At 39.0% G+C, this 13,518-nt stretch overlaps 1 protein-coding gene across 5 annotated transcripts in view; it reads right to left on the bottom strand.

Moving 5' to 3' along the window:
* The window catches only part of USP46 (ubiquitin specific peptidase 46), a 32,721-nt gene that overhangs the window by 18,558 nt on the left and 645 nt on the right, over positions 1–13,518 (bottom strand). For 2 of the 5 annotated variants that reach the window (XM_043513830.1, XM_038399633.2), the window contains one exon: positions 363–443. The exons of 1 other annotated variant lie outside the window; for it this stretch is intronic. In XM_043513830.1, coding sequence (XP_043369765.1) covers positions 363–443 — 81 coding nt within the window. Of the gene's footprint in view, positions 1–362; positions 444–10,111; positions 10,289–12,373; positions 12,496–13,518 lie in introns of all 5 variants that reach the window. 2 more of the 5 variants (XM_038399631.2, XM_038399632.2) reach the window with 2 other exon arrangements.

Genomic DNA, 13,518 nt, shown 5'->3' with positions numbered 1-13,518 from the left:
AAAAAGTAAATATCAAAGTGGGGTTTTATAGCTAGAAAAAGATATTTAACTTTACTGAGAGTCAGGGAAAGAAGTGGTTTATAAAATGTTAAAACTATTCAGATTTCACTAAGCTGTTCTCCTCCAAGGGTAGATGTCCTAAAATGTTTGACTTAACAACAACCAACTTTCAACATATTAGCTAAAATTTCCCCTGGAACACTAGGAGCACCCTCCCAAATTCTAACCTTAAATCAGTGTTGCACTGGAGATCATTGAAATTAAAGCAACATCAAACCATAAAAGAGTCTATATGGTTCTCATCACAACCGCTCAATACAAAACAGTAAGTATATGGTTCACCTCACAGAAATGGTACTTACATTGACCAATCCAAAGTAGTGTTCATTGATTGGAAACTGCTCTGGACCAATGTCTTTTTCCAGAGCAGAGGCATTGGTGCCCTAAAAGGGGGGGAAAAAAGCCAATTATCCTCCATTTCAGATTCCAAAATAAAGTTATGAATAATCATCAGATGGAAACCATTTCCCCTTTCCTGGGAAAAACTAATCAAGCTAAAGCTGGCATTAGGAATGGACAATCTGGGAGCTGCTTAGGCCAACAAAGATATTTGCATTTCTAGATAATTGCCTGCCTGGCCTGATCCTGTAGTCTCAAGTAATGATTGATTTCAGGTGAGCAGGACACTGTATTGATAGCCTCCCCACCATAACTTCCCTGCATGAAGGAGTTCATGTGGTTTAAAGAGAGGCAGAGGAAACAATGTTCATTAGTTATATTCCCACTGAGATAAGTAAATGAAAAGCAGAGTGCAGGATCCTTTCTTTCTGAGTTGGAGTTGGAACTGACAACCACATAGAATGATCAATAGATAAGGGTAGAGGGAACTATCATCCAAAAGCCCAGTCTATTTCCCTGCTGTATATAACATGCCACTATTTTAAGGCCAGGAGGAACCACTGTGACTGTCTCATCTACCTGCATAGCACAGGCCATGGAATTTCACCAAGTGAATTCTGCATCAAGCCCATAACTACAGCATATCTTTAAGAAAGACATCCAGTCTTGATTTAAAGACTTCAAGTGATGGAGAATCCACCACATCCCTAGGCAACCTGCTGCAATACATAATAACCCTCACTGTTTAAAAATTGCACCTTATTTCTAGTCTGAATTTGTCTAGTTTCAGCTTCCAGCCATTAGATCTCATTGTGTCTTTTGCTGCTAGATTAAGCAGCCCTTTATTAGATACAGTCCTCTAATATCAGATACTTAAAGACTGTGATCAGTCACTTTTCAACCTTCTTGTGGTTAAACTAGTCTCACTATAAGGTAGATTTTGTAATTATTATTGTAGTTCTTTTCTGAATCCTTTCTAATTTGTCAACATCTTTTCTGAAAGTATGGATGCCAGAACTGGACACAGTTATTCCAACAGTGATTTATTAATGCCATATGGAGTGGTAATGCCACCTCCCTTTTTCTATTCGATATTCCTAGGTTTATAAATCCAAGGATTATGTTAGGTCTCTCAACCACTGCTTGGCACGTAGAGCTCATGTTCAACTAGTTATCCACCATGGTCCCTGAGTTACTTTCAGAGTCACTGCTTTGGAAAGTACAGACCCCGATTCTGTAAGGGTGACCTCCACGGATCTATCTTGCCTGGGATCAGTGTCAGGCTAATCAGCCTATATTTACCCGGATCATTCCCTTTACCCTTTTTAAATGTTGGCACAACAATTAGCTTTTTTCCAGGCATCTGGAGCTTCCGCAGGGTTCCAAGATTTGTTCAATACAAATATTACTGCCTCAGAGAGCTCTTCGGCCAATATCTTTAAATATGCTGATTATAGGTTTCAGTGAATTTTTTAATGTTACTTTTTTTTTTTCTAAGTCTGATCTAGATTTTTGTACTACTCCCATCATCAGCCAATTCCTTGTCATACTGGATTATTATCTCCTGTCACTCACTGAAAGAAGCTGTTTCTTTTCAGATGAATCAGCGGTCTGAAAATTGACACAGATATTGTTGGTGACCCTGAAACCTTCCAAGTAAACAACTTGCTTGAAGTTAGTAGCTTCCAATACAGTTTCAAATAACTTGCATGTCATATCCCTTTTTCAGACCTTTACACCTTCCACACCGTTCATGTTAACTCCCGGGGGGCAAGTACATGTTTGAGTGTGTTAGTATTTCCCAAATGTGCCACCTGAAAACAAAATACTTTACTTCATTTCTGTCAAGCCACAATAGGGCTCAGTTCTCCAGTTCGTTCTAGAAGAGCTCAGATGTAGAGGGTGAGTGAGTGGAGGAACAGGGAACCAATTGTGGTTCCTTGATTGTCAGCCACCTTGCCGCAGCAGAAGTTAGAGCAATAGGGGGGTTTACTCCAACTTCTGCCACTAGCATGCAGTCACATTACACCAGTAGAGGAACAAGAGAAGTGACTCCCTTTTGCCCCCCGCAATTCCAGACATGTCTCTGTATTCTCCCTATACTGTGGAGTGTTAAGAGAAGCTGGCACAGGAAATATCAAAATGAATTAAGTAGCTGCAGTGCATTCACTGTTGAGACAGACTCCTATCAGAAACTCACATTTAATCACAAAAAAAGATAAGTGTTCATATGAAATTGTTATTGGCTGCATCTCAAGGCAAAGAAAATATGACATGCTGCATACATTACAAACTCCATGTGAGGATAAGCGTACTTGCTGGGAATGACAGCCTCCCTTTCTCAACTACTACTCAACAAAGACACACTGATTTAGCAAAGCACAAAACAGCTGTTGCCGAGAGGGAGGAAAAGGTATTAATCTAAGATATATAAAAGGCTAGTAGGAAAGAAAACTGCCATCATTGTTGGTTGTAAAACTTTGCCTGATTAAAAAAAATTCTCATGAGCAAGTATGGAAGTGTAATGTTTCTTTTGGAACTAAACTGTCTTTGGGTTGATAAGTTACTCAGATCAAAGCACAGGTATAAGGGCTCAGAAAAAACTGGCAGTTTAAGTTCATCTTATTGTCCAATAGACTTTCTTCTGTTATGTGACTAGCATTCAAATCACCCCTGGACAAAGACAGTTCAGGGCATTTTTTTTAGCTTTGCAAAAAGTTTCTTGACCTACAAAAAAAAAAGTCTAAAAGGCCTTAGGAAATAATGACCTGTAATATCCCACTTTTTTTGTAACCCACTGTGTAAAGAGGGTAGGTGTATCATTAAACCTGTAGAGGGCAAATGCTATGCTTATAAATTATTCCTGTAGTGCCCACTTGTGAATTCTCAAAGACCTGGCTCCATGATTTCTTATTTGAGAGAATGCCCAATGGCTTGGACAGATCTTTCTATTATTTAAAATATCTCCTAAACATTGTGAGAAACTGCAAGAAATCAGTATTTAATAGATGAACCACCACTGAAAACCAAAGAAGTCCATGATGTGCACTATCCAGCTGTGTATTGTGCAATCTGAGCTATCCCTTTCTGTTTCAAAAGTAGGCCTTGAACATGGCAATTATACACTATACTCTACATCATCTTTGGATAAAATAAAATAGGGAGGCCAAATTTAGCCATTGGGTAAGCTAACACAACATCCACTGATTTCATGGGGAGTTGTACCAGCTTACATCAAGGGTGAATTCAGCTTGGTAGCTATTACTTTAAGGTGCCTGAGAAGATACTGTCAAAATTATATAGAGAGATTGGAGGCTGTAAACTGCTGAAAAGTCTAGAGAACTGATTTTTAACAGCAGATGCATTTCCCACACAGAGGAAGAAAGATCTATACAGCATACATTAAAAAAAAAAAAAAACCCACCCGACTTTACATTGTAAATGGTTAGTATAGGAAGGCTCCCCAATAAGCAATGGAGCTCAGAGAAGAAGGAAAGGAAAAGTTTTGACATATCCAATATAGGCCATGTCTACACTAGGAACATGTATCATGTTACAACCATTTAACCAATGTTTCAACTAACATGATGTTAAACCTGATTTCACCCCAGTGTAGAAATAGACAAGTCATGTTTAAAAAAAACATGTTAGTCATTGTGATTAACCTACCCTAGAGTTACCCATGACCAATTAATAATTTTTTTTAATCATTGCTGTCCTGGTTACATAGGGTTGCCAACTTTGGTTGGACAAATTCATGGAGGATTTCTTTAATTAAAGATTAATCTTTATTTCTTGGAGACTCCAGGAAAATCCTGGAGGGTTGGCAACCCTATGGTTATACTCAAAGCAAAATCATATTTATTAATATACTAATTAAACTGTCTAATATATTTTCCCACTGTAAACATGATCCTATGCTGTATCTCCACCAGGAATTTTGGCAAAGTTTTCCTAGTATTGCTAATCCAATTCAGTTCCATCAGAAGTAGCATGGTGGGAGTCCTAATTATAGACAAGGATCCTGCACTGACGAAGCCCTACAGAGACAGACACAGGACTGGGATTTTAGGGTGTTAATTCCCAGACAGGATTCAGAGGCAACAGATTTGGTGAGCTGAACCTATTTAGCTTAAAAGAAGAGTATGTTACAAAAGGAAATGCTAAAGGGGGCTGTGGTGACCAGAACTCAGGGCACGGAGTTCTTGGGAAAACAGACAAAGTATGCTTATAGTTTGTAGTCTGGATGAAATCCTGGCCCCAGTGAAGTCAATGAGAGTTTTGCCATTGACTTCACTAGAGTCAGGAGTTCACCTTTAGCATTTTGAATTTACTGGTCATAAACCAGCATGGAAGGAACACAACTAGAGACTTTTGTCAAGTTTGTGTCAGTTTGGGTTAAACCAAGACTTCTGCAATAGAATCATAGCCAATGAGTGTGCTTTAATCTTTTCTCTTGTTTTGTCCCTGGCCCTATTGCACTTGAGTTTGCTAAATATCAGACTAACACGGCTGCTACTCTGAAACCTAAATATCATCGTAACTCAAATGGCTGATAATGATTTTTGCACTGGAGGGCCATGTGAAACAAGAAAGAATAGCGGATTAACTAAATTATGATTGTTCATTCTCAAAATTATTGTGGAAATAATGAAGCAAAGACCAATATTTAGTTTATTGCATACATAAACCAACAGCCCCAAAAAACCCAAACTGATGAATAAGATTAAATCAGATTAGATTGTAAACTCTGCAAGGCAAGGAATCTTACATTTGTTTGCAAATACCTAGCATAGTTTTGAAAACTGTATAGTTATTTATTTGAATTATTTTGCCTCCTATTTTGATTATGAGTCTTCACATTCTACCTTTATTTTATAGACTACCCTGGAACACTATCCAAGTATGGCAAATTTTTGATATGTACTCTTTGGGAGAAGGGCTTATTAGCTACCTCCAAGGTACAAAATACTGCCTTTTGGACAATGTAGTCTCGGTGATTACTATACATAAGTGCAAGAGGCCAATTAGTTGAGAATCTCAAGAACAAGACTAAAAACTGAATTCTTCTCATGGAAGTATGTGCATAGCTCCCACTTAAAATGACTTAAATGGCAAAGAACAGCTGTCTATGGAGATACTGCAAGATTTGTGTTATGTCTGGTCTGATTCCTTCATTAATCATTTAGAATAGAGTAATACCAGTCATGACAGAAAAATGATATAAAGAATCTGATATTAAAAATATGGGCAAAATTACAATAAAATATTTGTTTTTGAAAAATATAAACTAATGTATCCTGAGTAAAATAATTAAAACCCAGATATTTATTGGGAGATAAAAAATGGAAACCAGTGAATCTGAAAAACTAGGGACAACAGAGGATGCAAATTAGATATGATTTTGTAAACTCAATATTAATGACCATGGAGAAATAAAAGGGAAGATGAGAGACAGTAATAGGGTTGCTATTGCAAGAGACATGAAAAGTACAAAAACATAAGAAAATGATCATGAAAGACACAGATAAAAGTAAACTGTGAAAACAAACATTTAAAAAATAAATATATAAGGAGCAAGAGATTAATGAAAAGAAACTGCCACTGAGAGGAACTAAGGGTCAGACATGGCTGGGAACGAAACAACACCTTTTTGCCTTACTGTTCATTAGGGAAAGTAAGCAAAACATGCTAGAAGTCAAGAAGTTTCCTGGGGGAAGAACATGAAAGCTTAAAACAAATGAAGGGTGACACCAGAACTGGAAAAAGAGAAATTATAATAAAACTAAAAATGGCTGCAGGGCCAGGCAGCCCTCATCCCAGAATTTTGAAAATGGTAGTCTATAAGAGGGGAGGAGAAAGAAAGAAAGAGATGTAGACCTTTCTTTCTGTGTGTAGCAAGCCAGCCTTGCCTGCTAACAGCAGTGCAATGAAATAGGGAGGAGAAAGAGCTATTGTGTGTAAAATCAGAGCTCAGCTCCCAGAGTCAACATGAGCAGAAAGGGAGTGCAGACAAGAGAGAGTGCACCTTACATTCCACTCAAGCTAACAGACACACAAAGTAGCACTGACAAGAGTTAGGCCTCATCTACACTCAGGAACAACTCACTTTCACGCATCAAGAAAAGGAGTACCCGTGGCACCTTAGAGACTAAGCAATCGGTAGAGCAGTAGTAGCACCAACAAGGGCAGGCTGGAGAATAGCTGTTTGAAAAACAGAATTCCCATACCACAGGAAATTCCAAGAGTTCCAGATTTTATTTCATCCTAAAATGGAATGGAAAGTTGAAATTAAGAAATTTTCATTGAACAAAAAATTTCATTTCAACTTCAGAGAAATGTTTCATTTTGATAAGATCCAAAGGTTTTGTTTTGACTTTCATTTTGACTTTTATTATATGATATTATAAAATATAAGATAAGTCAAAATAATCAAATTGAAATGAAACATTTTGATAATTTCCTATATAATATTTTGATGAAATCAACACATTCAAACAAAAGTTTTTATTTAATCAAATTAGCATTTTCTGATGGGAAAACACTCCAATGGAAAATTTTCAACCAACTCTACAACTGAGCGATTTGGGGTTTGCCCCTGCTGGAAGAATGAAAAAAGATGAGCCAAACATATTTTAAATGGGTGCAAGGAAGGAATAAGTGAACTACAGATCTATTAAGCGGGAGAACTGCAGAAGGAGCTTGATCCCAATTGGTCACAGGCAGCTGAACCGTCTTCCAAGCAGCTGCCACTGCCTGGGCTCCCCCAGCTCTGGTTCCAACAGGAGGCTGCTTCCCAACATCTCCTTCCCCATCCTTGATGCCTCTGAGCCCAACAGAAGCAGGTTCAGCTGCCTCTCCCCTCAATCACTGCTTTCTGATGCTCTGAGATCAGAGGAGAGAGTCTCCTTCTCCACTGCCTACTGCCACTGCTCAGCCTGCAGCACCAGCACCCCAGAGAATAGGCAGCAAGCAAGCTCAGAGAGGAAAGCCAACTGCCTAAAACAGGGTGGGGAAAAGGGGTGGAGAAAGAAGAGGCGTGTAAGTGTCCATAAGGAGAAGGCAAGAAATTCACAAGACAGGGCAGGGAGGGAAGGTGGTCATAGTGGGAATGCACATGCACAGAAAGGTAAGTTAATGAACAGACTGACTGACAAGGTAATTCAGCCCTCGTCACCCAATGAATTTGACACCCCTGTTTTAAACTAACTGATTAGGGACAACATAGAACATTTGCAGAGGAAAAGTATGGATCGTCTTCTTATCATATGCACAACATGCCTCAGGTGGCACATGACCAGGATTCATCACCAAATTTGATCCGCTGGTTGGATCGTTAGCTTCCCCAGCCTGGGCTGGGTACTGACAGGGAATGTGACGTGAATGCTGATCCATGCCCCCCAGTATGGCTAGTGAAAATTATTAACATGGAATTATACAAGGTCTCTTATTTTTCCCTCACCAGCATCCTTCAAGAATTTACTGGTTTTTCCATTCAGTATCTCCAAACTATATCCCTACCTAAAATGAAGGGGCTGGAGAGGGAAAAGTAAGTTTTTAAAATAAAGTTGTGTCAAAATTGAGGCCAAAGTTTCTAAATGTGGTTGCCTAAAATTAGGCACCTACTACATGTGGTTTGATTTCTCATAGGTGATGAGCATATGCAGTTCTCATTAAAGTCAATACATATTTCAATTAAAACTTTTAAAGTAATAATTGCAGATTGTAATTAAAGGGGTGTGTGTGTGTGTGTGTGTGTGTGTGTGTGTGTGTGAGAGAGAGAGAGAGAGAGAGAGACCAGAAAACTGGACAAGGAAGAAAAGATGCTTAATTATTTGTACTGTACTCTCATTTACAGAGATGGCATTCAGAATAGTGGCAGCAGAAGTATATGAGGAGTTTTTCTATCTCAGAATCAGAATTCATGACAGAGTCAAGTGGACTATATTATTTACAGTCCAGAAAAGAATATAGCAGATAGTGAAAAGAAGTTAATCAACCTTAAAAGTATATCATCCTGCTTTTTTCTAATGTTATAATAAGTGCCATAAAATGCACATATTATAATAATTGCAGCAGCAAAACAACTAACCAAAATAATGTAATTTCTTTTGGCTGATCAAAGATCATCAGAAGAAATAAGTCATATGTATAAAAATTATGCACACTTGAAATCACATTTCTAAAAACTGGAATCTAAATTGTGCCTGCAATATATTTTCACAAGTAAATGTCTACAATGCTTCATTAATCTACCCATAAATAATTTCAGAGAGCTAGTTTATTGCCTAGACAGTGATAGACTGCCGAAAGTTTTTCTTCTTAGAAGAAGTTTCCAAAATTAAAATGGTCACATAATTTGTTCTATAATAATTTTAAACCACTATCAAGTACAATGTCAATTTAAAACTCATGGTACTAACCTCTGCACCTCAAGTATACTTGTGTTGCAGAGAGTAGAATCTGGCTCAGAACCTGTGTTTATAGAAATAACTAGAATTTACATTGTTTCCAGAATCTAACATTTTTCAAACCTGTCTCTGTAGCTAAGATCCTGATATTGCTAACTCCCATCATTCAAACAATCCTGAGAGTTTTAAAAATAATAAAATATTTAGTTTTTTTTAATCTGACTTCTGAGTTTTGAGCTTTTCATGGTTTCAAGCTTTCCTCCACAACCACAAGGGCTAGAAGCTTAGTTTTTTAATGAAAACTGAGATTCTCATGCATTCACATAACTCCTGGAGCTGGCCTGGGACTTTAAGAAAAACCACCAGTTATTGTGAGACTTGATAAAATCTTGAGTTGGAAAAACTAAAGCCATGCTTATATAGAGTAGAGAACCAAATTAACTTGAAGGGTTTTTTTGTACTGTAACTTGTTAGTGAACTCATATTTATACATTGTATAGGATTACCAAACAAACATGCCAGAGTCTATTGTAACTACAATGTATGTGACATCTCTGATACGTTGTATGACAAGAGATCCTCACAAGTTGTGTCATGTTACCACTATGCATGAAACTGACACATATCATCTTTCAATGGAGATCAGATGGTTTCAAACACTATTGAAAAAATATTGGGAAGGGGATATAAAACCTGCTTTTAGCAGGACAACACAAAGATGTATTTCTCTTGTTCAGAGCAGAACAGGGCCTGTCAGGTCTCTCTATACAAAAATAAACAAGCATATACATTTAATAAATGATTACATGTAGTTCTTACACAAGACAGCAACATTCTCTTCGCTGCAGCCTGAGCTTAACTCAGAGTCCTTGGCCGAATCAGAAGGCCATCAACAGAGAAATGCACTGCAGAGGATACACTTGTTAGTCTCTAAGGTGCCACAAGTCCTCCTTTTCTTTTTGTGACTACAGACTAACACGGCTGCTACTCTGAAACCAGAGGATTTCAGTAACAGTCTAAAAATTCCAACATGCTTATTCACCTTTGGACCAAACATCTGATGCTCTAGTCACACTGGTTGTCTTCAAGGAGCTTTACAGAAGAGGATTACAATGCAAGTTTAATAGGGGTACAATATGAGTAAATACAGGTACTAAAAATAAAAGTCCCTAATTTCACCTGGACTCCCTTCAGCTGGGGTAATATTAAGGCATGGACATTCCCTAGAACCGAGTTTCTCAAATATATCATACTATTCTTCCCCAAGCAATATTGCTAATAAACACTTTTATACCACCTACCATGATTAGAGCACTGTACACACATTTGACCAACAACTTCTCACAGCATCTGTCAGGCATGTAAGAAGAGAGAGTCGGACTCCCCTACAATACATCTGAGCAGAGCGGGTGGATCCCACAGGTCACACAAGAGTCCCATTCACTTCACTGGAGCACCATGTGAATGTAGGGGTATACCTGTGCAGAACAAGTTGCAAAATCGGGGCTTTAGACCTCACCTACCAGTGATGACAATGTTGTTTCTAATTGTGGGGACAGTACAAAGAGAAAGCACATGGCCTTTATTGGTCTGTTTTGGAATTTGTGGGTTTATTTGTTTAATACCTGGACAGAGATATCCCTAAGTTCTTTTACTGGTTCACTTCTGCTCAGTTAGTGTTGCCAACTCTTTGCTTTGGGCTCAATAAATGAGGACTTATCTATTGAATATGTAGTACTAGATTTTGATTTTTTTCAAACAAGTTAAAATATTCTCCTTCACACACTTGTTTCCCTACACCTGTTTTGGCCTTCCTGGAAGAGGTCAATGCCTCGCCATAACCAGGAGACCAGACTTACAATTTGACATACTTTACCCTCAGGCAGCCAATTAAATCATAACAAGCATTCTTGCGACTCTGACTAACCCAGTTAGATCCAACCAATTTCACCCTGTTAATTCTCACTGTATTCATTTAATCTAGAGACCAGCATATAAAAATTTCCAAACAAAAAATCCTTGATTAATAGAGTACTACAATCCAAAACTTATAATCCATCATTACATGACAAATATTTATAGCAGTGTAGGTGAGCAAACACCAATTAAGCAAGGGTTTTTATTGCATGCATTCTATGTACACACCTTCAAATGGAAGGGGAACTAGAAGGATAAAGGGAAAAGAACAGAGTGAATTTTTAAAATTCCTTTCAACTAGGAAATGAACTCCAAATATATTTCTCCTTTAACTGGTTAATTCTTAGGCCAAAGAAGAATTGAGCCATTTGGTGTCAAGCACTGAGATATGGTCTGGGATTAAGACCTAGGCATTAATAGTTCTAGCTGGAATTTATAATAACTGATCTCTAAGGCTGACTTAAATCAATCTTCATTCATGCTTCTCCAATCCCACTCTTAGTGCCTTTTTCTCTCCTTTGGATTTTTTGCATTTTGTTCTTGTCTTCCCTCCATTTTATTTGTGTCAGTCTCTCTCCTCCCTACTTCTTGCTTCTCTTGCCCCTCTGTTTTGAAAGGCTTTTATGATCCATTTGCCTCCCCCTGCAACAGGCCACCCATTGCAGCAGCCCTCCCATATGGGGTTGACATAGCTTCCTCTGGAGTCCATTGATAGAGTTCCTTCGTTCAACTGAAAGTCGTTGTTAGAGAAACAAAGCATTGTTGCAACCCCAATACCATGAAAGGAGCAAGAAACCAAACTTGGTCTTGAACATGAAGTTTCACTAGACCATCCCCTTCTTCTGTTCTTGGTCCCTTTCCTGTTTGAGAGTCTAATTCTCTTTAGTCCTACATTCATAGGATGCTACTTGTACAGCTGCCTACTGATGGTGGCAAGTGCAAAGTAAAACTGATGCAAGCCTAGTTTTTGCTCTGTGGTTTTTCTAGACCTTAGGGAAAGCACATATGCATCCCTCTAAAATAATGTGGGTATGTGCGGGTGGAAACATAGGATTCTTAAGACATCATGCCAATGTTAAACTCTTGTAGCCCTCTAACAATCTCCAGCTTTATTTCATGCGGTGCTGTAGCATGTAGTCTAGGCGTGATCACACCCACCATTCATCAAACACTGAAAACTGAAGCCTGCCTATAGGGTAAGGTAAGTAACTCCAGGTTTTCTTCCCAAATACTGTATGGTTTCCTATATATTTCTTTGCAGTATACTTGCCTCCTATTCCACAGGGTTAAAAAAACAAGAACAATGAAAACTTTAGGAAACCACATTGGAGAGGGGAGGCAAGAACTCAGATTATTTTACCCTAGGGATTCTCAACCTTTTTTCATAATGTGACACCTAAATTCAGTCCTCCAGTAATGCACCTCAGAACAGGTGTTTCAAAGGTGGCAATGAGGACCTTGGAAAAGTGGGGGCGGGGACATTCCTAGCATCTGAGAATGACTGGTTGCAAGTGACTTATCAAACTGACTTCAGCATAAGACTGGAGACATTGAATGGGAGCAGACTCACAACCCTCACCCCCTTGGACAACTGCTGGTGACCCCCAAGGGAATCACGAGTCACAGGTTGAGAACCACTGCCTTACCCTATAGGCAGGCTCCATTCTCCAGTGCTGATGAATGGTGGGTGTGACATCACCAGCAAAGGGCATGCTGGGGCACCACATGGAAGGAAGCTGGCAACTGCATGTAACTGTTCTTGCAGAACCTGAAAACAAGGGGGGGAAAACATAAACTACAACAACAAAGGGTGTTGAAATGTGTTCTTACCCTATTAATTTTGGGCATTTATCACCTACCCCATAAATTGCTTTCTTTTGCAGCAGGTCCATTAAAACCTTTGAGCCCTTAAACTATAACCAAGTGAATCTTAAAAATCCAAAGGCAATGTGGTCTAATAAGCAAACCCCAAAATCTGTAGAGTCAAAATGAAAACCATATTCAAACGTGTAAAGAAATCTTCCTCTCATATCTTATTGGGGCTAAAAGCAGCAAGACCCAACACAAACTGAAATGAAACAATGTTTTAAATTTATTTTTCTAACCTTTTAGACTATGGGGAGGGGGGCTTAAGTGTTTCAAAAATATAATAGAAACATCTTGGGCCAAAGCCAATTCTCATTTACTGTATATCCCCTGCAATCCCCATTGGTGTATAAAATCAACACAGATTCTGATCCTGTGGCCATTTTCAAAAACGGGTGTCTACGGCTAGGCTCCTAAATCCACAGTCATAAGCCTAAATAAGTGGCTTGATTTTCAAAACAGCTGAGCACCACCTGCTCCTATTGACTTCAGCAGGAGTCTTCGGATGCTCCAGTGGATTTTAAAATCAGGTCACTGATTTTGGAGCCTCAGTATGGAGCTAGGAACCTACTTTTAGAAGTACTGGCTCAAGTGTTTAATTGGGGCCACAAGGTGGGGCCACAAACTGCAAAGTTGTCAGCCGGTGTAAATGTCACAGGACAAAGGATGAGACCCTCCACTGTCGTGAACTCCTTGCCAGACCTAGATCCAGTGGGGTGGCTGGACAGCCCAGCTCCGAACTGTCCCCTCGTTGGGGTTTGGGGAGACAGGACGGATGTCTCCATTCAATGCAAGGAGTCAGGAGAAGCTCTTCAAGCCATTGACTACCCTGTTTTGAATTAAATCTCATGCATATCTTTACGTGCCCCCCCCCCGATCTCCCCAGCCCCCAGCGAGGGGATTATATAGGAATAACCATAACTTG

The sequence above is a fragment of the Dermochelys coriacea genome, chromosome 4 (genome assembly GCF_009764565.3).
Source record: "Dermochelys coriacea isolate rDerCor1 chromosome 4, rDerCor1.pri.v4, whole genome shotgun sequence".
In the NCBI taxonomy this organism is placed as follows: domain Eukaryota; kingdom Metazoa; phylum Chordata; order Testudines; family Dermochelyidae; genus Dermochelys; species Dermochelys coriacea.
This window is presented reverse-complemented; position numbering and strand designations above follow the sequence as displayed.